Source organism: Tyto alba, unplaced genomic scaffold (genome assembly GCF_018691265.1).
Source record: "Tyto alba isolate M040663 unplaced genomic scaffold, T.alba_DEE_v4.0 Super-Scaffold_48, whole genome shotgun sequence".
Taxonomy (NCBI): domain Eukaryota; kingdom Metazoa; phylum Chordata; class Aves; order Strigiformes; family Tytonidae; genus Tyto; species Tyto alba.
In genome coordinates this window covers 6742666-6768134 of record NW_024881324.1, presented here as the reverse complement: position 1 = coordinate 6768134, position 25469 = coordinate 6742666, and the positions used below count along the sequence as shown (strand labels likewise).

Below are 25469 nucleotides of genomic sequence, written 5' to 3'. Positions count from 1 at the left end.
AAGTAGCTGTGCTAATTTCTACACATGGAGTGGAAGCCACTCAGTGGAACTAATCCAATCCCAATCTTATTTTGAAGTTAATGACTTTTAAAAGAGTACGTTTAAAAATAGTCCTTAAATACAAAAGACAAATTAATCTCTAGGATATATTTTGAGACTGACTGTTTTGTGATGGTTTTCCTTGGGGACCAACCTTTAAATGATATGGAACTTTTATTTCCCTTGGTCCAGTTCAGTTTTGGCATCACCAGTCAGGAGGCTGAAAGTCTCCTGAAGGGCTGAAACACTGCAAGCAGCTCTACAGCCACGTGAAGAAGTTGTGCCCTGTCACACACCATGTGAATTTAAACTATCACTTTCTTATTTGGCTTCCTTTGATCTTGATGGGTGATACAATTGGAGCTGTGTCAGTGTAATTGTTACATATAGATGCAATACAAAGAAGGAACACAAAGAAATTTCTTACGTGGCCGGTCTGTCATCATGTCCTGCCCCCCCATCCCTCCAACAGTTTGAAAGTTCAACATCAGGCCTGTTTTATGACAGCCTTGGTTTTTTTTCAGAAGATGTATGTGGTGAGAAATTACTGATGTGAATTGCAACTGAAAACCCCTGAGCTTTGCTCTGGCGGCAGCAGCCTTGCTGAGGCGGTTGGTATCTTTGGGAACCGGGGGGGGAGGCAGATCGCTGGGAGCTTTGACATCAGTTTGTAGGACCAGGCTGAGCCGGCCACGCCGCCATGGCCCTGGCCATGCGTCCCAGGGAACGGGTGGGACCTGTCCTGCTGCACCCAGCCGCCCCAAAAACCTGCAGTCAGGATTCCACCCTCTTGCCCTCAGATGCTGGTTGATCTGTCTGTGGTTCTGCCTGTGAATCTTGGCTGTTTGTCAGTACATTTTCAGGAAATTTGGTCTCCGGAGCTTCCACCTTATCCGGGCAGGAGCAGCTCAGCCTCCAGCAGCCATTGGGATGAGGGAGTAGCTGTTGCATGGAGCCGTTTTCAGGACTGCTCAGACACACATGTGCTCCTCACCTTGGGCAGTTTAGCAGTTGAGATGAAAACTGGGTGCAGCTTCCTGAAAATAACTTCTCATATTTCGACATGAAGTGGTAACTAGAGCCTTCAAGCTTGGCACAGCGCAAAGCCATTGCTTCCAGTAACAAGTAATTGTTTCATATTTGGTGGAAAAAATTGCAATAGAAAGGTCTCAGATGATTCATTTCCTATGCGGCATAGGTGTAATTCTGTTGGTTTGAGGCCTGAAATGTGGCTTATGCTTTGGTTTATTTCTTGCACAAGTGTTGTAATGTCCTTCCTCTTCTAGTGCAAAGAAAATACAAAATACTGCACCAGTGTGGAGAACAAGCTAAGCTGACCATTTTAGCAGTTGCTACTATGCTGAGCGCAAGCCTGACAGGGTGTAGGCTGATCTCATGGTGTCCGAGTAGACCAATGAGGAGAGAAAATGGGTTGTCCACTCACCTCAGCGCTTGAGTTACACTGGTGGTGGTGATTCTGAGATACTCTGACTTTCTGGCAGGTCAGCTCTCCACAGGATATCAAGATGAAAATCAAAGGGAATTAGGACCCGGAGACTATAATCCTTCTTCAGGTACAATGACCTGCTGTGTGTCTAGGAAGAAACCACCATTTTTCATTGCTGTGTTTGTCGTGGTTTGGTTCAGGTCATTGTAAGCGGTTGAAAATATTCTTCTCTTCAGACAGGACCGAGGTGAGAGAAGTGTGAACGGCCACCCTGGGATGAGGCGCAGGGCATCGCTGCAGAGCACGGGAGCAAGCTTCCTGCGCTGTAACTGTTGAGCATACCTGAAAGCTAATGTATTCCTCCTCTCAGTGGGTGTTAAAAATGGCTTCGGTTGATGTTTGGCAGTAATGACTGGGAGGCACTCATGGTGCACTCATTGCTTCTTTCTCCCTACTCAGCCTGAGAAGGGAAAGCCATCGCCGGGTTCCTCTGGCTTGGGTCCTACTTTAAGACAAGAATCTGCCGCTGAAACTTGGACACCCGCATTTTAACTTTTTTGAGCTAAATATAAGTCTTACTGTTTGATATTTAAGCACTTACAGTTCGTGGCTTCCTTGGCACTCCTGATACTTCTGAGGGAATTGTGAAAATGGAAAATCGATGGAAATGGGATGGTTTAGTCAGGCCTTTGCAGAAACTTTGCCAGAGTAACACTATCAGCCTTTGGCTCTCAGAGTCAAATGCCTAATGATGAGGGGCCACAGATGATCAGAACATAGTCTAATTTGATAATTGTGAGGTGCCTCTTATTGAATTATAAATCTGATTAAGACACACAGAGGGGAATTTTCTTTAAATATTCATCTACATTAAAAACAAACAGTTTGACTGTAGCTGAGTGAATAATTTCAATATAGGAGCTAGAGAAGAATTTCCCTCAGTCAAAACTATAATAAGCTGATATCGGATAAGTGGAAAAATAAGATGATATCTTAGGAAACACAAATTGGTATGGTGGAAAGAATTTTTTTTTGTCCTCTTTTTAATACAGCTGCCGTTTTCTGAGAAGAAAGTTTTGGGCTTTTGTATTGGAGTAGGTTGATTGGGATGGTTTTTGTAAGATGTGTTTTCATTTGCTTTAAAATGCTTCAAGTGCTTCTTTAAATGCTACTTTAAATACTGGCTGCTTGTCACTCAACTAATAATTCTGACTAATAAGTAGTGATATTTCAGACTCCTATTCCTCTTTGTGTTGATTTTACAATGTATTCAGTTTTCAAGGCACTATTTTTGTGTATCTTTTTATATGCTTTTACCTTAGTCTAATGAATGGGCTATGTGTAAAACTTAATTCTCAGGTCATGTTTTCATTGAAGTGCCATTCTTGCTCTTGTTCCTTTGTGTAGGGTAGTATGGGAATGCATACTTTTGACAGAGAAGTAGTATTTTTGGGAAGAGCTGAGAGGACTTTTAGAACTCCCCTTTTAAGGACATACTTAGTCTATTGTCTTTTACATGCAAGTAGTTTAATTCCCAGCCGTTTCTTTATCTTGCTGTTCTTCCCTTCAGCCCCCTTTCAATGGTTTTATACTGTCAGAATTAACTACTGAAATGAAGGGTAGTATGGTATCTGTTGATAGATTGGTATCTGTACGTAGACCACTGGGGTGAATATTTCTTTACAGAAAACTGAAATCCTTCTCCCTTCCAGGAGTTTGAACTACAAATTTGTCTCCTCATTGCTCAACAGAAATAGGTATGAAAAGAGGAGTTCTCACCAAGTCTGAAGGCAGGAACTCCGATAGTCCTTTTGCATCTCTTTGCTGACCTCGAGTGTTTGTTTGTTAGCTGACCTTCAGAGCTCAGCCCGATCCTTGCTGAGAGCTCCTCTGCTTTCCTCTCTGCACCTCTCCCCATTTTTTTGGTCTCTCCTGGTGTTAGCCGTAGTGTTTGCTGTGCCCTCAGCTGGGCGCAGCCCTCTGGCAGGCACTCGGGGCTCTCCACGTACCAGAGTTTGTTCATTTGAGCATGTTCAAAATGCAGAGCCTGCCAGTGGAGAAATTTTCTTAGCGTATGAATATTTCTGTGCATTCACCCCAAAATATCTTTTTTTTTTTTTTTTTTCCCCTTTGCTTCTTCTCTTGTATTCTTTCCTCACCAAGCTCCAGCTTAATTTACCCTTTCATGTGAGATGTTTGCTTTCTTCTCTGCAGCTCCTAACTTCTGGAACAGCTTTGTAGATTTCATGCCTCATAACCTCATCTTTTAAATTGTATTTTTAAGCGACTGCTTAATTTTGAAAATGTGGAAGAAAGCCTGTGGAAAGTGCATAGGGGTTGGTAAAGCGTCTGTGCTACAGCTTCCTCGCTGTGGTCAAAATTTATCTGTGCTCTCTGGATAGACTTGCATCCCCTCCCCAGTAATATCAGCATTGTGGTGACATACAGAAAAGCTGCCATTTTATCTGCCCCTAGCAATTGTAATATCTTCTAGAGACTATGCCACGCTTAGTCATCTGCCCTTGCTTTACTTGCCCAGCTTAGTCCTTGCTCTGAGACACAGCTGGGCACTAAGACACATTTCTCTGGCTTGCTGCTTGATTCACTCTGAGCTATCACTTAATACACACAATTTAGTCCTTGCTACGCTTGGTCATTTCCAATCTTCTGATTTTTCCTGCCCAGTCAACCCTAAACTATAATTTCTTTCCAGTTCTTCATCCCCTTCTTTTTTTTTTTTTTGAGTAAGTTTTTTTTATCTTCTGTCCCCATCTCAGCAGGCTTTGTCCAGGGTTACTTTCATTCTGAGTTCAACTTTTGTCCCTTTGTATTTAAATCAGACTGCTGCTGCTCTAATATACCCTGAATGCCTGCTATAGGGGAGCAGGGGACTTAAATGTGTCTCATCCTGGATGGCAGCCCCCAGGAGGGGGCATGTCCATAGCCTGGGCAGGCCCAAGTGCTGTGGCACTTGCAGTTTGAAATGGTATTTGGCTCTTAATACTTGTAATGAAAATGTACTGACTGCATTTTTCCAAGTCTTTAAGTTTGGGATTTTGAGGGGTTAGAATATGCCCAACACAGACGGTCCTTCAGCCAAATTTTATGTGCCTGCTAAAGCTAAATGGGTGCAGGAATATTTCAGACAAGGGGTTTTCAGAAGGTAGCACAGGTAATGTAATTTTTCTCAGGTCTGTCTCTTGCAAACGGTGCAACCGTCTTGTGCCCAGTAATAAAGCTGAACAAGACAACTAGCAGGAAAAATTTCAGTGTGCATAGTCTGGCAAAGTTCTGCTCCATGGTTTTATCATTGGAAAGAATTAGAGGACGTTTTACTGCTTCTTCCCTCAAACTTAGAAGTATAAGCCTTGCAGAAAACGAGGCTTTGGTTTGACATTGGTGCAATCTTCAAAAACTGATGCTGGCTGTCCCCCACCATGGCACTTCCCTCTCCGCTATCTTGACAAAGCCCCGTGCTGGCTGTTACCTGACACTGAGCACTTCGCTGTCGGTTAAGCTCTTACAAGGTACCACTCCTGAGTTCTGTTTTTATCTTTTTAATGGGTGCCAGTTTCATTCCCCAAGGGCTGAGCTCTATTGCTGCGTGAAAGCAGAGCCGCTCGAATGCAAAGCTGATGCCCCAAGGGGTGTGTGGGGGGGACTCACAAGGGATAACCCAGCAGAAAACTCAGTTTTGTTTTGGAGGAGGACTAGGCGTCTGCTGGCAGTGAGCCCTTGAGCCAGGACCCTGCGGGCTCTGCTGAGGACCCACCAGTCCGGTGCTGCCCACAGCGGGGGAGCAGGCAGAGCCCAGGGATGGAGGGCGAGTGCAGAAGTGGTGGCAGTGACCTGCTAGACCCAGGTAGCTGTGAAGTCAAAACAGCCCATTGAGGGGAATGGTCTATAATTTCCCGTTTGCACTTTTTTGCTCTCTTTTTTCAATTTATGAAAAACACATTTCCTCTTTTTCTAGTCCTCTGTAAGCATACCTGCCTCCAACCTCTTCTCAAAAGTTAATCCCTGAGACTGAGTATTGTAAAGTGAATTGCACCGGTTCCTGCCTAACTGGAAACACTTAGCTTATCCTAGGAGTTTTTAAACTATTTTCCTATAGAGACAAGCGTACTTATGAAGACATTCTTGTGGGTTGGCCTCTGATGTTAACTGTGGTAGCTAACTAGGTTTTTTTTTTTTTTTTAAAAAAAAGAGGTTGAAGCTGAAAGAGCATAATTGCATGGGAGTCGAGCTGCCACCTGTTTTTAGTGGTCTGCACTGAACAGCGGATCTGTAGTTGTATCTATATCAAGAATTGCTCATAGTATTGAAAGAGAAAATTGAGTCAAAACAGTTGGTGCCACATTTTTTATGTCTAAACCAAGGGGTTAGGTAGGTGTATGGTTCAGCTCAATCAGACGCTTTCCTGTCACTATTATGCCTCTTGGTAGATGTATCAATTTGTGGCTTGACCTGTCTCAGTGCCCTGTGTGTTTTGTGATCCTTTCACAATCCCCCTGAGGAATATGACTTCCACTTATTGCACTCAAGTTTCATGTCACTGGGAAGTTCTTAGTCCCTATGCTTCCTATCTTTCCCTATCATTGGGATGATTTGTGCTGGTGTCCTTTGGCTTGGTACTTCTTAGCAGGTCTCACGTACTGTGTCAGAAGATTCTGCATGCTGTGATTGATCATACAATGCCAATAAAGACAAATAATAGAGATTTGTACAAATAGTGCAAAGAATGACTATAGAGCTGTAGCAGAAGTTATGCAAATGAAGAGTGTTTTGTAAAAGGGTCACTGATTCTGCTGATTGCTGAACACAGATTTTGAGACTTCTGAAGGGAAGTCTGATATCAGAAAGCACTATGAATAATTTTGGAGATGGGAGAGAAACTGTGAATTACCCAGGATCTCTAGTGCATAGAAAAAGGCAGTAAAAAAATCTTTGGTCTATAAGTCAGGGAAGAAGAAATTGAGAGAATACACCACTTCAGTCCTGCATCTTATCAGTGATGAAGTTTGTAGAACAGGAAGAGGAAGAGAGCACTTGCTGAGTGATGTGTAACATCTGGCCAGAAATGAAACATTCCCCAGGGTTTGCTAAAATTGCCTCAGTAATTTCACCAAGCTCTTTTTAAACTCTTCTAAAATATTTTGCTCCCTCGCTCTCGCTCTCTCTCTCTCTCTCTCTCAGGTTTTCTGTATGCTTCGTGCCCTACAAAAAATCTATCCCGTAGCTCTATCTCTGTCTCCTGGTCCTTTTCCAGAAGGCAGGCAGTAGTCCCACACTGCCCGCACGGCACGGCACGCTGGGGGGGCCGGCGGGAGCGTGGTGTGTGTGCCACCCCCCCCACGCACCCACGGGCTGCTGCGGCTGCGCCCGGCTGAAGGCCGCTGTTTGTGTTCTCTCGCTACCAAATCTGATTATTTGAAGTTCACAGGAGAAAGTTGCAAGTGTTTAACCTCAAGTGCAGGGGCAAAATACTGTTGTTCGCGTCTGGCAAGCAAGTTGAGACAAAAAGGTTTGATGTGTAGTCCAAACCGAGGTTTCTCTTCTGATGGGGAGAGCTGCCGCAAATCTCTGGGTTTTAAGTCTTTAGCATTTCCCCTCCTTCTCACACCTGGTTATGAGATTCTCTTTTATCTTTAATTGTATCCCTTTGGCCTAGTCTTCCCACGCCCTGAATTGTTCTCTTTTCACCCCTCCTTCCTTTCCTCTTATAGTTCTCAGGGTGGAAAAACGCTTACTTAAAAAAAAGTGCGAAATGTATTTCTCCCCGTGGAATAGCTGTAATCTTAATTTAATCCAATTACGCTGGCTAAACATATTAGCTGGATGCTTTTGTTAACAGTTGACCTTTTGAAAATCTGTGTCCTTGGATTACAGAGCCCATGTCTCGGGGAGAGGAGCAGAGGAGTTTTGTGCCGTTAGAAGCCGCCACGATTGGGCTGCCTGGAGCCCAGTGCCTGCTTTGGTTAGAAGGGTGCAGTTAGTTCAGGTTTGCTCTGTCGCTGATGAATTAGTGCCTTGCCCCTTTGCACAAAATATAGAGTGGCTTGAGCACACCGCGCACGCTATTACATCCTGGGTTTATGGGTTTCATGTGCTTCAACTCACTGTTTAGTATGTTTGAGGCTTGCAAACAGAATCTAGTACAAAGATGTTAGCTATCCTTAAATAAATGCGTATAATTCAATTTATTTAGAGCTTTCTGTTGGTCACAAACCCCAAGTAAAAAGCATAAGCTAAATCTGTAATACAGAAATACCTGTCTACAAGTCCATAGCAGAATGTATTATTTTAGCTTGGTTCACTGGGGAGCAGAATATGATCCAACCCTCTGGGGCAAGTCTAAAGAGCAAGCAAATAAAGTACTCTGAATTGTTCTACCTAGTTGAATAAACAGCATTCATCGGAAACAGTTATTTGGCTAAACTTCATTAGACATAAGATTTTTTTCTTGTTTTTCCTCTGTCTTCCCAGGTAATGTTCTTTCTATGGTTAGGATAACAAGTATCCCCAGATTTAATTTCAGTAACGTGAGTAGCATGGCAGGGTATAGAATTGTTTCCAAAGATAGTAGATTGTGTTTCTGTCTAGGAACAAAATTCATATTGGTGGTGGTTTTCATTGCAGTTTGTCTGTGTGTTGCATAGTTAACAGTTTAATTCATTATTTTTATTACTCAGGATGTACACAGCTTTCCTTTGAGCTGATTGCAACATTTAGCTGATTTTCAGGCATCATCTTTCCCATACCACTTTTGCTCCATCTTGCTTTTATGTAGGCAGCTTTAATGCAAATGTGCTAGTTATTGTGAAATAAATGTAGCTGGTTGTGCTTTCAGTGAGGACAGAAATTGTTGAGAAGCAGAGAAGAACAGTTGTCCAATGCTGCTCTTGATGTCACATCTCATATTTCATTGATGAAAAGTTTATAGTAGTGGAACTTACTGTTCCTCTCCAAGCCATCCTTTCAAATGCTGAAGGAAAAACATAACTGGCACTAATACTACCTGTGCACAAACTTATATGGATATAAGGAGTTTTTCAAAAGAAACATAGCTTTGTGGGTGGATATGTTCGTGTTTTCCTTAACTGAAAAGTTTTCAACTCAAGTGAGGGTAGAAATCTTTCATTGATATTGAAGAAGGTCCAGACTAGACTGAAATAGATCACACAACTGTCACTCAGCTTTTCAAATTAAAAAAGTTTCTGAATTGTCAAATAAAATCTCCATCAGTGTAGCCTCTGAGTGTTCTATATTTAAGTCCACCTTAGGATTCCAGTTAATATCCAGACTCCCTTGTGATGAATATGGGGTATGAACCTGCACTGGTATCTTGCTGTGAAAAATTCACTGCTGTCTGCCCTTCCTATCATCCCGATTTGATAAAGTGATATACTCTTCTTAACAATCCATCAATTAAAAAAAAATAATGGGTTTTGTTTTTGTTTTTTTTTTTTTTTGTTTTGTTTGTTTGTTTTAACAGGCAAAACGAAGGCTGGAGCTAGGAGAAAGCGGCCACCAGTATCTTGCTGAAGGACTAAAGACTCCAAAGGGGAAAGGAAGAGCTGCAACAAGAAGTCCAGATAGTCCAAAAAGTAAGGGAACTTGTAACATGCTGTACAGCACGGAGTTTTTTATTTTACTAGCTTGAGATCAGAGTGAACCAGTACGACAGGCTGCGTTACCTACCTAAGAGAGTGTGTTTATTACTGTCCTCACCTGGACGTGCATGTGGCATGCTCCACCCCACAGCCAGGCAGCAGACAAGTTCGCAGCACGCATGGGTTGGTGGGGAGCTGCTGAGAGGAGGCAGGGGGGCCCCGGCTGCCCGGGCTGTCTGGCTGCCTGCCGGGCAGCCCCTTGGCCCCAGGACCTCCTCTTCAGCCAAGGACGTAAACTTGGGGATGCTCAGGAGAGGTAGATGGTGAGGAATGAAGGCTCTGCCATGGGATCAAACGCACAATTATTAGGCAAGGCTGATCAGGCCACCCTCCTCCTTCCCTGCTGAAGTTACAGCAGCTGATTAGCAGGGCTTCTTTTGCGGGGCAGGGATTTGCAGAGCTCAGTAGCTGTGCCTCAGCAGTGCTGCACATGAAATGCTCTTTGTGGGCCCTGAGCTCCTTTCTCTCCTTGCAATATGCCTGAGTTATTACTGCCACTGCTTAGTTGCTGCAAGCATTGATTTTTGCACAACTGTATTACCTTGGGCAGTAGATTTCTTGCAATGGGAGCTGGGGGGAGGTGTAGCCTTGCCATCTTGTTTGGGGGCTTCCAGCAGGACATTTAGGCTTGAACAGGGAAAGGGGCCGACTGGGGCAGCAGTGGTGGTGGTGGGATAGCAAGAGATATGAAGGGGTACTTACCTGTCCCTCCTTACCAGTCTAATTGCTTGTTTCTATTGAGGCAGATAGGAAAAGTCAAACTAGCTGAAGATAGGAACTTAAGGTGGACAAGTTAAACAACCATAGCTGTTTTAATTAAGCTAAACTTCATTAAGCTAAACGCAAGTCCATTTTAAATTGAAGTGTGTTCTCACAGAAGTTCAGTACCATTCGGAGCATAGGATGCTGCTGCAGTGCTGGTAAGGCTCTACAGAGAATTTCTTGCTGCATGCCCAGGAGCTCCTGCCATTTTAAGTTGGGGTCAAGTAGCCTCTTGCCCTTATCACTCTGATTCTCTTATTCTCTTCCAAACCCCAAAGGAAGAACAAACAAACAAACAAACAGAAAACACCCTGCTCTAAATTCACAAAGTCACTTAAGTGATATGGGTATTCCTCCATTTCCCAGTGCAGAGAAGCCCTGAATCTACCAAAGAATGAGATACAGCTAGCTGGTTCTCTTTGCAAACAGGCAGTGACTTGGTTTCCACTGAAAAGCCATCATATTCTTCAAAATATTTCAGGGTAGTCTCAAAGTTCGCTTTCAGGTAGGATTTCAGTTTTGACTGACTTCTGCAATTAAATGTGGGACCTGAACCTTGAAAACATGAAAATGACCACCAGATCAGCCTCAGATCTGTCCTGCATAATACTTGAAGCGAATGAAAGGTTTGAGATGTACCAGCCCAGCAGACTTCTAATAGTGGCTGGCTCATTTCCCTTGACACAAAGGCCTTGAACATTTAGAATTAGAAATTATTCTGATCTAAGTATTTAAACTCTTAAAAGCACATCTATTAAGTATATAGATGCTGCATTTGTGCATCAAAACAGCATTTTGTCTAGTAAGATCAAAGCCGTTTGCTGATTTTTAATTTAGAAGAAGTGGATACTCTTGCCCAGTTTGAGCATTGTTTAGTTATGGAGAAATGATGATTATAAATTGTATCTTACGTCAGTCTCCTCTAATTCACTTGAGTTTTCTGTAAGCCATGGAGTCTGGCGCTGATGGAATCTGTCATTGTGTTCACCCACTGAAGTACACCTAAGTCCTGCTTAATTGCATGTGAAACACTTATCTTGCAGGAGGGGAAAATCAAACCCTGATGAAAGCTGGCTATCAGCCTGATGAAGGAGAGTCATGGGGGAATTTTTGGTATTGCTGCCAGGATAAATAGATACTAAAAATACTATTAAGAATTCACGTAGTGAAAGCCTAAGTAGAATATTTCTATATGTACCTGTCAGACTAATGGAAATATTTGCATTTAAAAAAAAAGTATGTATTTGCTCATGTACCTGTGACTTTTGGAAAAGTACATCTTGTAATACAAATAAATAAGTTGTGTCTTACTGCACAGGTTTGAGAGATTTCTTCAGTAAAAATGAAAGAATTATCTGTAATACGTATCCTTTCACTTCTGGATACTGCGTTTGGAACCAAAATGAGAGAAACTGATTTGTCTGGGTTTTGTGTGTTTTTTTTTTCTTTTCTTTCCAAGCTCCAAAATCTCCTTCAGAAAAGACTCGGTATGATACATCACTTGGCCTTCTTACAAAGAAGTTCATTCAGTTGCTGAGCCAATCTCCTGATGGGGTCTTAGATTTGAACAGAGCAGCAGAGGTCCTCAAGGTGCAAAAAAGGAGGATTTACGATATCACCAATGTACTGGAAGGCATCCATCTCATTAAGAAAAAATCCAAGAACAACATTCAGTGGATGTGAGTATTCATTATCCTCTTCCATTCCTGCTGGCTGATTTCACTGTCACAGAGCAGCAGTGTTTTTCTTCTCCTACCTTCCATTCTAACACTTTGCTCCAAGCAATCATCCAAAGTGCCTTCCATCAGGATAAAGCTTTCTTTTTCTGTTAAGACAAGTTTTCAGTGTACAAATAGTGTTTTTCAGGGAAATTGGAAACCAGCATTTTGTCTAAATACTGGATTAACTCATTTGCTTCTGCAAGAGAAGTAAGTTTTTAGGTACACATCTCTACCTACTGCCTTCCTTGGTCTTTACCAGGGTGTGGTTAGAGGAGAGGGGAGCTAGAAGGAAAATTTTGGAAGTGCTAAAAGCGTGTCTGTTGTCTTTGTATCCGTAGGGGCTGCAGTCTGTCAGAGGATGGTGGCATGCTGGCACAGCGTCAAGGCCTCACGAAGGAGGTGACCGAACTGACTCAGGAAGAGAAGAAACTGGATGAGCTAATCCAAAGCTGCACCCTGGACCTCAAGCTGCTAACGGAGGACTCAGAGAATCAGAGATATCCTTTTTCCCAAAACCTCAGAGGTGATCGGTCTCCTTGCTGTGCCCTGTAATACTAGGAGAATTCCTCTATGCAATGTGATACAAAGCATCAGAAATTTCAAGAAGTTGGCTAACTGGTTTTAATGTAGTTCTACATAGAAGTTACTTAAGCCACTTGCACCTGTAATGCTTCTGTAATGTTAAAAAAAAAAAAAAAAGGTAAAGTGGTATATGAAAGAGTCTGTTAACACCCATGTTCACATAGACCAGAACCAAGAATCTATCTCATTGATGAGTGGCAACAGCCAACAAAATGGTGCTTTTTTGACTCTTGAGTGTAGAGCAAACCCCGTTTCTGTGTGCAGAAACTATAAAGGCATGCAGACAGTCTCTGCTAAAGTAAGAGGGGTGTGTGTACTCATTACTTTTTTTTTTTTTTTTTTTACTTTAAACTGACATATATATAAATTACAGGTACAGAGAGGAAAATAAAGTTGGAAGTCACTTGAATCTGAAACTTGCAACAAATGCTCAAATTCCTCTGGTTAGAGAACCTATAATAGGATATCATAGATAAAGGTTTTACGAGCTCTCAAAATGTCTATTTGAGACTGAATTATTTAATGTAATAGCGATGCTCAGTTGCATAAGGTTCGTATGATGACTAGTATTTTGGCTGTTAATAGCCCTTATAATTCTTGTTTTCATTAGGTTTTCCACCTGTTAGCAACAGAAGAAAGCATTGTATTGGAAAACATGTGGAAACTTTTATTTCTTTATATAACGAGTAGTTCTTAGCGAGCATCTAATAAGGTGGGCTTACTCTCTGTTCTGAAGGATAGGAAATAACTACGGGAGTGTCAGTAAAAAGTATGTGAACTATGTAAATACTGTCTTTTGACTAGCTTTCATACAGATTTTGAGATGTAAGGAAAGATCACCAAGTGACAGCGAGGGAGCAGGCTCAGCACTGCCTCCAGCTAAGAGATTGATCTGTGAAGAGATTTAGGCAAGACAAAACTGAGCATTACGGTTCTCTCTTGCCCTAGGGCTGATTCCTGGAGTAGGGATCCCTGCGGGGCCCTTGCTGGCTCCCATGGGGATGGGTGAGGCAGGATCAACATTAGCAGCATGTTGGCCTCGTGCTTTTGGATTTAGGGGAGTGTACTGCCCCATTCCTGCTGTGACTCTTAAGTTTACTGATGATAGTAGTGATTACTGAGGAAGGAATGCAGAAGTGTGAAACATGGGGCTGAATCTGAGTGTGTCCCAGTGCTGCCTTCTGCTTGTCTCACTGAAGTCTGAGGTGAGAGGACCTGCTGAATACTCACGGAGCTGAGAAGCCGCCTCTTTTGCTTAATTGCCAAAGATGAAGTAACTGCGTTTGAAAGTTCTTTTTTTTTCCCTCATGATTAGGTAGTGTGCTTCCTTGTCTCCCTTATGAATAGAATCAAAGTAATCGACTGCTACCTTGAATGTTTTGGGATATGCTCAGCATTAGCGTGGGGAGCCTTTAGCTACAGCAATGGAGATTGTTGTTTAATTTGAAAACCATGCAATCCTTTCCTTCATTTGTATAGCAACAGCCCCTGTTGTGGTAATTTGTACTCTGCCTTGGCAAACCTTACCAAACCAGTGGCAAAAGCCTTGATAAAAGCCATTTGGGTGTGAAAGCTCACCTGTCCTTTTTGCCTCTTGACCTGTTTGGTCCAAGTTAAGTGTGAAATAATAGATTGGTGTTTTGAGCTTGGGCAGTCTGTCTTGCTGCGCTGCACGGTATCAGTACACATTTACCAGAATTATTTACATTTACACCCCAAAAAAGTATAATAATAAATTAGGCTTTTTATTTCAGTGGCATCAACATTATGTTAGATACCTCACAGATGACAAAACCAGAGAGCTGGAAGTGGTTGCATGCAGTTCTTTTTGTGACCAAAAGCACTGTGACACTTTGGTTACACGGGTCAGTGTAACATGAGGCACCCCCGTGTAGTAATCCACCAAAACACTCGTGTTGATTTGGACAAATTCATGCTGAACAGCAAAATGTTCATATTCATTCTGTGCTTATGCAGAAATCGACCTTCCCCATTATCAAGTTGTTTAAAGTAGTTTAAACAGGTTTTAAAAATATTTGTATATAATATAAATTAATATATAAATATATGAATGTTGTATAAATGCTTATACATTTACATGCTTATACATATGTTCTATAAATGTTTACAAAAAAACCCCAAATGAAAACTGAAGTTATGATTTTGTTGATGACTTCAAAAATACATTATATATGCACATCTATAACATGCATCTGATTTCCACTTCTCTGCATTTTGATAGCAAGTGTGTAAAAAGTTTTGCTCTGCACAGTCTGTGAGTAATTTCAGATGGTTGAGCTTTAGCTTATGTAACTTTTTGGAGTGCAAAGGAGAGGAGAGAGAAGCACTCAGCACGGAGAGTCCCTTTTGTCACTCAGTAGTGGCCTCAACTGTTAGAGCAAAGGCAAGTTCTCACACAGTTTCATTACAGTCACCACCAGTGTAGAGAGAATAGAAGACTTTGGGCTAAGAGGAACATAGCCATGAGAAAATGGAAAAGTAATTCAAAGACTTCTGCCTCTCCTAATAGATTGAATGTATTGTAACCTGGGTTGGAAAATTCCTTAACAGTGATTACATTAGCTTATGTGACGTATCAAGATATTCGAAAAATTAGTGGCCTTAAAGACCAAACTGTTATAGTTGTGAAAGCTCCTCCAGAAACAAGACTTGAAGTGCCTGACCCAGTGGAGGTAAGGAGAACCTGGTGTTTCCTGCCAGGTTATGTATCATTTTTCTGTAGATAGAGCAAGTGTGTTGTAAGTCTCACTATAGTAACTGATGCTCAAGTTGGATTATATTGCCATACAGTCTTACATTAATCCGTTTTACAAACTTGAGAGTTTGTTTGTTTTTTTTTTTTTTTTTTTTTAAAAAAAAGGGGAAACTTTAAAAATTCACAAAGAGCAATCATTATTTGTTCCTTTTTCTCTCAATTCCAGCTTTCCATCAGAGTATTCCGCACTATTTACAGTTACTGTCTTTTGCCATACTTTATATAAAGAAGAGCTCTTCCTTGACAGTTGAAGTTTCCTTTTTGCCTTTTTGTAACCACGTATAAACTTTTTCTGAAGTGATTCAGTCTTTTTTTTTTTTTTTTTTTTTTTAGCGTTATGTAGTTTTAAAGTTCATGCATAACTCAGTGCCTTAAGCATCTTGATACTTAGATGTATATTACTGATAGCCTAATTTATTGAAACATATGTTTTCATGTAGGATTTTTTGTTCTGAAGTATTATAGTTAGTGGAAACTTGTGTTTTACTCCTTGAGTCCATTCTTGCTCTTCCTTCTTCCATCATCATCCTTGTTACATTGACACTGATTTTAGACATCTGTGGTAAAACTCTTTACATTCTGCTAGTGTACTTTTTGTTTGCTATTGTGAAGTCTGTAGGGGATGGGATAAGTACTTCTATTTCTGAAGCTGTCTGTGCTCATCTGTGCCCCTCTTCTGTTGCCATTTTCTACTCAAGCCAGAGTGTCTCTCTCTCTGAGTGCTGGCTTATCTACCTGAGATGTCTGGTGCTCACTATTTTGTCCTCATTTTGTTTCTTTTCCTTATCTCAGGTAGATGTCTAGGGTGGAGTAGCTGCTTCCTTTACCTGTGTCGAAATTGCAGAGAAAACTGCTTCAGGTGCCTTTTCTTTGAAGACATCCTTAGGGAGAAGTTCTACTTTTCTTCATTCCTCTCATGGTTTATGAACCACGTGGTTCAGCTGTTCCTGGGATTTTATTTCTTGGTGGCAAAAGTGTGCTGCTTTATAATTCCCAGTTGTTATGACAGACCCAAGTATGTTGAGCAAACGTAAATAATTTGCACAAGTCACTGCTTTAGAGAGTCAAAAAGTGTACTCAGTTTTTTCACTCAGGGAGCAATTAGAGATAGGGCTAACCCCCAAACTCCTCTGTGTTGTGTTCATACCTCCTGTGTTATTTCTTCATCCCTCCCACTGGGCAGGTTCCAGTGAGCCCAGAGGTTCCTGCTGCCAGGCGAGCAGGGACAGACTCTGGATTCCCTGTCGCTTCTCTTCCTAGGATTAAATAATTTTGCTGCCATGAGGAAGGGATCTCTTTTGTCAGTATCCATAAATATATACTGTTGTTGTTGGTCATTTTCATTTCTTTCCCTTGTGTGTTACCCTTTGCTTTCTAATTCAGTGAAGTCAGGCAGGTAGAGAGAGATGCCCACAATCATTAAAATTAGCACCTAGACCTCCCTTATCCTTATCCCCTATACCCAACTTATTCATTTAATTTTCAGCTTCAGGCAGTGAAGTCCCATTTCTTTCTTTCATTTGCAGTTACATTTCGGTGTCTTTTTGCATACCTCAGTAACTCAACAGTACCTTCTCCAAATCCTGATCTTCCCATCTCCTTTTTTCTAATTATCTATGGCATTGCCCTAAGTACTCTTAACTCTTTTCTCTGCCCTGGGTAATCCCCGTTCAGTTGTTCTCTGTATGTGTAAACACTGACTGTTATGTTACATAATTGTGAGAATGCAAATAATAGAAATTTTTTATCAAAGGGCACAATAAAATATATTTGAATCAAGTCTGCAAAGAGGTATAGAATGCCTGCATTCATGTTTTTTAAAACTGTTAATGCGATGCAGCTGGAGCAGGTTTATTTGTAACCAGAGTCATTTATGATTTTCCATCATAACATAAAGAGCAACTTTGCAGATTTTCTGTGTCTATAAATGTCATCTTGTTTTATTGCATCAATGTGCCAAAGGTAAGAAAACAACTTCTTGCAACAAATTAGGAGTTCCTGTTATTCAGAACCACCATCAAAATTGCTGCCTTGAGGGGGCAGAAGGTCTTATATAAACAAGTTTGAGCGAAGAAAATGGCATCTGTTTTTCTTTTTCTGTTACTTGGAAAAACTTCCCTGATAAACAGGTGAACTTATGTTATAGCTAGTTGAGTTTGGTGTAAATAAGTGCTGAAGGTTTTTGGGGGAGTTGCAAAGATGTTTTGGCATCCTTTTAAAGCAGAAACATTTACACAAATGCATCCAATAATACTGTTATGAATAATAATAAAACCTGTGACTTCCATCCCATAGTTCCATTCCATCAGAATGCTCCAGGTTATTGTGGTTGTAAGAAAATGTTAGGAGTTCAATCCCTTATACCTCTGGTTACGATGCAACACGTAAAATGGTGGGCTTCTGAGATTTGTGCACTACATACAGTGGGAAAAGCTTTTATGTTCTCTTCCAGTCCAGCAGATACATCAGCCAAGCCTTTGACATCTGCCAAAAAATGCATGGGGGATTTCAGGTTCTCTTGATTACTAAAATATATATTCCAACACTCTCTCCCCAGTAAGAATGTACTCTGTGTTGTCAATGTTTTGGTGTGTTCACTGGTATAACACCTTATTGATGTTTGTTTTGCTAGCAGAGTGCATTGATACATTTATCCAGTACTCAAGGACCTATTGAAGTTTATCTGTGCCCAGAGGAAAACGATGCCCTCAGTCCAATGAAAACCTACAGTCAGGACCACAATGGAAATATTTCCAAAACCATTTCCAAAGGTAGAATTATTTCTCTGTAATACTGATGGCTTTTCTTCATGCTCTCATTCAAGATTTCATTTTGAAATTTGGATATCCAGCTCTTATTTTTTGGCTTTATTTCTTTAAGAAGTGAAAAGCTAAGGTACTGATTTTCCACTGTGCCTTTCTGGCTTCTATAGCAGGAAATACGTTTTCCACCACATCAGTTTTTTTAAAATAAATTTCCTATTTGCATATCATATGTGACAAAAGCTTATGCAATATTGAAGAAACACAATTTTGTTCCGTTTGCGTTTTCAAGTAGGACAGTAGCAGTGAAGATTGGCCTCAGCACAAGAGGCAGAAATCTCTGCGTATGGGTATGTGCAGCTCCACAGCGTCACTGTTGACATCTGTTGCCAAGAAAGTTTTCACTTTGACCGTGAATTCCACTGAAGAATGGGCATCTCTCACCACACCTGCTTGAAATATTCCCCCCTCCTCCCCACTAGTTGTTTTTTTTAGTAGAAAAGTCAGTGGTAATAGCAACATCAACATTTTTGAGAAGCCCTTTGTAACTTATCAAAAACAAGCTAGAAGTTCCATAGAAGCCAGTTTGTTGAAGTGCTGCTTAGTGGAAGGAAGGCCCTTTATGCAGTGGGTACTTTGTTTGATCTGTGTCTGATGTTTCTAATGAGATTAAATGTGTCCTCTTTTATTTTTTTTTTTTTCTCTCCCTCCTCTTACAGAAGTGGCTTCTGCTAACTCAGGACAAGGTGACTGCTCAGTAAATATGGCAACAATCTCTCCCCTGGCTTCTCCAGCCAACCTTCTACAGCAGACCGAGGACCAAATTCCCTCAAACTTTGAAGGACCATTTGTGAATTTGCTGCCTCCTCTGCTTCAGGAAGATTATTTGCTGAGCCTTGGGGATGAAGAAGGCATCAGTGACCTCTTCGATGCTTATGATTTAGAGAAGCTTCCTTCGCTGGTGGATGAATTTATATACAGCTGATTACCTTAAACGCTGTCCATATCTAAATCGTGTTTTTAATGGCATCAGAAAACCTGCCATCATTCAGAGTTGTCCCCTAATTACTCTAAAATAGCATTATTCAATAAACTAGGCTCTCGAACAGTGCTGATGTTTTAATTAAATCCTCCCTAAAATACTATAAACAAGACGTGAAGGCTTTTCACAGGAAGGCCTCCTCCCTGACCCTGAGCTCCAGCGCCTTGTGAGTCAGCGAGTGCAAGCAGGTGACTGTACATGTTTTGTCTTCACACTCCCCCAGTCTCTGCTTACCATGACAAGTGGGCTTACGGAGGAGGGCTCAATGAACTGGTTTAGTCCTAAATAACAATTTTATAATAGTATTTCAGGTCGTGCCTTCTGCAGAGAATGCATGTCTTTTGAGTGTCACAACATGGATTGTACCTGCAGTGAACATAAATATGAAGTAATGCAAAAGTGTGAAATGGGATTCTTCAGCTACTCGTGGGAATGTTTAAATTGCTGTCCTAATGCTCATTTTGAGCTGTGTATATGTCTCATTATGAGGTCAAATACTTATGTCCTTAAAAGCTTTTAATAAAAAAATACACTGTAAATGTAGTGTATATTGCAAATATTGAAAAGTATAAAGTTCTGCCACCTCGTAGTAATCACAGATTTTTAAAAATGCTTGTGTGTGTGAAAGTAGTTTTTGTTGGTTGTTTTTTTTAAACTAGAACGAAGATGCACAGTTCAATTTTACTGCCCCCAGCGTGCATTAGAACTGGTACATAAATTTTTGTGGTACTAAGTGGGGCTTTGTGTTAAGTGCCTACTAGAGATGCACTGTGGGTTTTTCCCTCTATGGAAAACACTTATGCCAAGCTTTGTTTGTTCAATATATCATATTTATCTCAGTGGGTTAGCTTCCTCTGCTTACAGCTTTTTATAATTCTCTTCGCCAGCAAAATGGAACTAATTTTTTTCCAAAGTACATAACTGTAAGTACCACATCAACGGAATTGCATTTATTTTTTGAAGATCTTTGGTAGTATAGTATAGTACCAATATTTATTTTTTGAACGTGAGAGGAATTCTAAGAAGTCTTAAATAATTTTTTTTTTTTTTTTTTGAGTGTAAAATATGTTGCCATGTTCTGGGCTAAGTTAATGTTGATTAGATGATGCCTATATAATCCTTTTGTTTGCATTATTGTTGTGCTTATCTGGCATACTCAGAAAATTAGTACTATTTGTACTGTAGTAGAATATTACTTATGCAGGTTTTCTGGTACCATTGAGTTGCTGCTATGAAAGCTCACACATGAAAAGGCAAGAAGTCACAGTACTAATAAGAAAACTGTATGACTGTGTGAGTTTTGGAATATAACAAATGTATAAAGGGCAACACATAAAGAACTGTTAAACAGTGTTAAGTGTGTGTTTATATGTACAAATGTGTGCATAGATCATTCAGCAGTTGTATTTAAGTTGATATATGTTCTCAACTCACACTTTAGTTATCTAGCAGTTTTGTACAATAGAATTAATTTGTAAACACTGCCAGAATATTTTCTAGCTGGTTTGTAATTTTTTAAGAGTTTTTTTAGATGTGGATCTGTAAATAAAATTGTAGTATTTAAAGTTTTCGTCTTGTGGAAGAGGAAAGTAAAAGTTGTGTGAGCATGAAGATTTGCGAGACGAAGGGGCACTTTTGCAGGGGAAGAGGAAATGAAGACTAACACAGACCATCTTTTTTTTGTACAAATTAAACACTTGTCCCACTGTGCGTGGGCAAAATACTAATCTAATTTAGCTTTGCATTGTATGCTAGTTTAAAAAAAAACCTCTGTAAAATACTGTAAAAAAAAAACCAAAACAAAAACAAACAAAAAAACAACAAAAAAAGCTTTTATGGTGAGTTTTGTAAATAGATTTATTAAAGGATGACCTGTTCTCTAGCTGTGATCTTACCACTTCAAATGGATGTAATTTGAATAAATTTTGTATGGTAATGAATCAATAAAAAGGATTTTTTAAAGAGTTTAGATTTGTATACAGCTATTTAAATTCTTCTTACTCTTGGTGCCTATCTTGCTGCTTCTTGGAAGCTAGCTGTTACTATTTTCATTGTTAGTGCTCACACTCCTTTGATACCAGATATGTTTCAATCCTGTTTTTTTATTATGCTAACAATAAGTTCAGTGTTTGGGGTTTTTTTTTAAACCAGAGTGAAACAAGAGAGAGACACATGTAAAGAGACGTAGTAGGAGATCCAGAGGTTGGGATAATACAGGTTTATTTTTACTCCTCTCCCCATATGAATTTTGAACAGACTTCTTGCAAACCTCACAGCAATTGGGTTATTCTAGGATTAAATGATACAAAAGCAGTTGTTGAGGATCTGTTTCACCTTCCTACCGATAATTCTCCATAAGTCTCCTAATAGTAGCTTTGAAAAGGAGGAGTTCTGTTTCCTTGAGTCCTCTCCACCAGTCTCTTGCAGGTGACATGCATTTACTTGTACTCCCTTTTTGGGCTTGGCACTGCAGCTTTCTGGATGCATGGCTATCAATTACTAAAAGAAGAAAAACCTCTTGGGATAATAAAATCACAGTAATACGGTTGTTTGTTTAAATGTTACGCTTCTGAGGAAGTCCTGTGTTTTGGCACTATCCCTGCACACCAGGAGAAGGCTGCTAGTTTCTCTCTGTGTACCTGTCCGTACTCCTCACTTCTGCACGCAGTAGTACTGAAAGGAAGATTGCAGAGATTGATCCCCTGTTCTTCGATTTTTCCCAATAAATGATAACAGAGGGCTAGCGGACCGTGTTCTTTGATCTCCTTTTGAAGCAGAGATGACAATAAATGTCCTTTCTCTGTCCTACCTGTCATCACTCCCCGGCTTGTTTTGTGTCTCTGTCCTACAGCTGCCATAGGCATGTCTTTATTTGCCCCTAGAGTCTGCTACTGATTTCCAGTTTTCATCTCATTTTCTCTCTCCTTTCTATGTCTGCTTCGTAAACTTTGGATGTGCTGAGTCACAGGAGAAAAAAACCAGCCAGTTAAAAATGCTTAATTCTGCTCCCCTGAGCTAGCACAGTGTACCTCAACATTATTCAGTGTAGGAATATTAGTTTCAGGGAGGTTTTATTTGGGCCCGTATGTGCTGCATTCCTTGGCTGCCAGCAGATGGAAGAGGATTTTGAGAAATCTGTCAAAACCAGCCTGAATGATAAGCAACTACACACTCCTTTACATGGAGAGGAGTTTAAAAAAGAGGCCTTCCTGCCCTTAAACCTATGGTGAGTGCTCATCCACCTACAAATGACAGACATCATCACTTTCTATTATTTGTCACTTATACCTGAAAGAGTGAGTTATACCACTGTCTTGATACAGATGTGGACATTTTTGTTGTAGAAATAAAGCATGGAAGATATGTAAGGTACTTTTTGTACCTTGAAGACATTGCTACATGTTTAGAAGCACCAAACTTAGCAGTATATGCTATTTTTTTCTGTAACACAGTTAATGCATAATGCCATTAGCGTTCCTGGAGCCAACAGTTCTCAAGGTTAAGTGAACCAAGAGCCTGTATAGCCAAGTCAGTGGAATGATACTAACAAAAGCATAAACAAGTAGAATTCATCTTCCCATTTTGCTTTTCTTGCCTAAACAAGATCTGCCCGGGTATTACTCTTCAGCTAAGCAAATATCAGCAGAATGCTTTGCCTTTATTAAGTCTGGGAGTTTCTTCACCCACTACTGTCATTCTAAAACTTGACAGGGAGAAAGTGTCATATCTAACAGAAAAAATGGGTTGCTATCAGTTCTGAGTGGTGCTGAATGTTGCTGACAAATGACTAGCCAGAGTCTCCTAGATTGCAGGAGTAGAGGAAGAAATCTAATTTCTTGTATCTAATGTTAAGACTCCCATTTCTTTCCTTTTCCACTTTTCCACCCAGAACTGCATGTTAGTTATCAGAGAAAAAAGTTGTCCTGTAAAAACTGGGCGCTCACTTCGCTGGCTGTTTCCCTTCCCTATGGATGTTAGTTGAGATGCTCTATAACTACTAAGGAAGTATCTGCCACTGGCCATGAGGTGAAATTGAGGTTTGTATTTTATTTTCCTAGTAGTTTTTGTATTTTCCAACTACCTACTCCTGCAAAACCTGTCATCACTTAAGATGGTAATCCAGCCTGAGGCTTTGAGTCTACCACCCCTGAAGAGTAGGACTCAAGGTATGCAGGCAACCTGGAGAGGCTCTGTTCTAAAGCTGGAGCATATATGTTGCCAGTCTATAGGAGGCCAGTACTGGGTCTTGTACTGCCTTGCCCCTCTCTCTTAAAAAGTGGTTTTCCCAGGTGGGTACAGATAAGCTTTCTTCCTGCCATCGAGAGGTGGATGGGAATCAGCTGCTTCCCTTGTTACCTGCTGCGCTACCAGCAGTCCGTGGGCAGCTTTGTCACTATAAATATGCTACAAAGCAATTGAGATTTGTGAGCTTGAAAAGCACTTAAAGTGTGCCTTCTGTGTTGTGGCTACATCCCGGGACTGAACAGGACTGTGCTGGCACAAGGGCTGCTTGATATTATGAATTCCTGGCAGCGGGTCAAAGTAAGGACTCTGCCGGATCATGCTGAAAGTGATCAGCACGGCCTATTTATGTCACTAGGTATGGGACTCGGGGGTTATTCCTGCCTGGGAGCTGCTCTTGGAGCTCCCTGCCTCCCCTTCAAGAGTAGTGGTTTGTCAGTCTTGGCCATTTGGAGGCTTTTGGATGTGTCTCGCAGGCTATCTGTGCTTTGCTCTTTTGGTCAGCCATAAAACTGCGCTGATGTCTGCCCAGTTTTGTTTAACCCGAGAGGTAACGCTTGGCTAGGCAAGATAACTGCGGGGTAATGCAGTGCTCCCAGAATAGAGAAGTCTAATTCAAGGGCTGCATGTGAAATACTTAGAAAACTGAATACGAGCAACCGAAGAGAATTGATAACCTTATCAGGAAGCAGTTAAAATACTGATTGATAATACATATATTTCATTACTTACTGACATACTAAGGACTACTTACACCATACTAAGAAGGAGGATGTCTGAAATAGATTAAAGCAACCACTGATTTTAAAATATTTTCCTCCATTCTCTTCTGGGCTAAAAATGCTGCAAAAATAACGCATTACACATCACTCACTGTCTCACTGAGAGTATATCTGAAAAGTACTTGTGTGCTTAAACAAAGACCAATCACAAAGGCAAATGCATCTTAAGCTGTAACAGTGCCTCTATCATGAGGCCAGGGTGATATTAATAGTGCTCAGTCCTGCCTAGAATGATTTGTTCTTAAAGACTGATTTAAATGAAGTGCCTGTTTCTTTCTGTCCCATTCTCCTCTTCAAATCTCTCCTGTTACTTTGTTCTCATTGTTATCCTTTTTCTGCCACTGAACGTTGTCAGATAAGTGTGACATAAAATAAGCACCAGTTTTTAAGAAAAAGGAGAGGGAGGGGAAGTGATATTCATAGGTAGAAGTTGCCAAGTTTTATCTACTAGTAGACCAATAGGCCTATTATGGAATACACTCAGGGCTTTCATTCACCTTCCCTCCAGTTCAAGGGAGACTATAATCTGCAATCTGGAGAATAAAATAATGATTTGTAAGGCTCCTTCTAAAGAGTGTAACTTAATGATCGAAATGCAATTACAAAAAATAGTGATTTTTGCATTCCAAAGCTGGCTATCTTAAATGAAGTAAATATGTTGAAGATGCAATATAGTCTTTTTAGGTTAACTGTATATATTAAAAACAAAGCAATAATATCATACTCACCCTCTACAACAGTTTGAGCAACAAGGAAACTATACACTTAACCACTTCTCTGCTTAGAGCCCTAGCTTTAGCCATTCAAGTTTAAAACACTCAGACTAGTGTCCTCCGAAATACTAATCAGAAAAGTTGCTAGTAGCCCTAAATTGGAAGAAAACAGTGCCAGAAACTTCAGTCATCTAATATTAAATCTTTTGATCAACGTCTTCCAAACTAAACAGGAAAGTTGCTACTAGCACTGTATTTTGTGGAAAGTAGTGATTAAAAAGAAAAGTGCTGTGGCCATAGCCGGAACAAATAGCTCATCATTCATCCCGATCAGACACATGAGAAACCGACTGTTTTAACCGGATACGTATCGCCGGACCTAATTTTCAATTAAAATTAAAGCAAATCTCCAAGGATTCGGGAAACTCGAGCAGAGGGTGTGCGGCCTTGGTGCTCGGCTGCCGCCCCGGCGCTGGTTATTTGCCGTTGGAAGCGCAGCCACGGCGCGCTGCTGGGGGAAATCCCGTGTTCAACAAGCCGACTTCACCTTCGGGCAGGCAGGCAGGCAGACAGACAGACAGACAGACAGACAGACAGCGTCCGACGTGGCCAAGCAGCAGGGCAGCAGCCGCCTGGCAGGTGGCAGCGGATCCCCGCTCCCACGCGCCCCCCAAAAGCCGCTCGGGCGCTCCGGCCAAAGCGGCGGGCCTCTGCCCAGGGACCGACGGGGCACCCCCCCATTTCTGAGGGCGGCGAAGGAACGACCCCGGCCGCCCTCCCTCACGGCCCCGCGCCCCGCAGCCCCCCCCCCCGCCCCGCCCCGCTCTTTCCCCACGTACTGCAATCCACCGCCGACAGGCGCGCGAGCGGCCGGCCCGGCCCGTCGATCCCCTCCCGCGTTCCGGCCGCGGCCCCGGCCCCGCCCCTC

General features: G+C 41.3%; 1 protein-coding gene and 1 long non-coding RNA gene across 4 annotated transcripts in view; one reads left to right on the top strand and one right to left on the bottom strand.

Annotated features, from left to right (window-relative positions):
- E2F3 (E2F transcription factor 3) overlaps nucleotides 1-20773 on the top strand; it is a 43188-nt gene extending 22415 nt beyond the window's left edge. For 2 of the 3 annotated variants that reach the window (XM_042806902.1, XM_042806905.1), the window contains exons 2-7: nucleotides 8982-9093; nucleotides 11381-11600; nucleotides 11981-12139; nucleotides 14803-14917; nucleotides 17633-17771; nucleotides 18482-20773. In XM_042806902.1, coding sequence (XP_042662836.1) covers nucleotides 8982-9093; nucleotides 11381-11600; nucleotides 11981-12139; nucleotides 14803-14917; nucleotides 17633-17771; nucleotides 18482-18747 — 1011 coding nt within the window. In that variant the 3' untranslated portion in view covers nucleotides 18748-20773. The remainder of the gene's footprint in view (nucleotides 1-8981; nucleotides 9094-11380; nucleotides 11601-11980; nucleotides 12140-14802; nucleotides 14918-17632; nucleotides 17772-18481) is intronic. The other variant, XM_042806903.1, reaches the window with a different exon arrangement.
- Nucleotides 20774-21007: 234 nt separating this feature from the next.
- Nucleotides 21008-25454, bottom strand: LOC122154814. Its single transcript, XR_006166902.1, has 2 exons — nucleotides 25381-25454; nucleotides 21008-25088 (listed from the first exon to the last, which is right to left on the bottom strand). It is a non-coding gene; the product is annotated as an uncharacterized LOC122154814 (long non-coding RNA).
- Nucleotides 25455-25469: the final 15 nt, after the last annotated feature.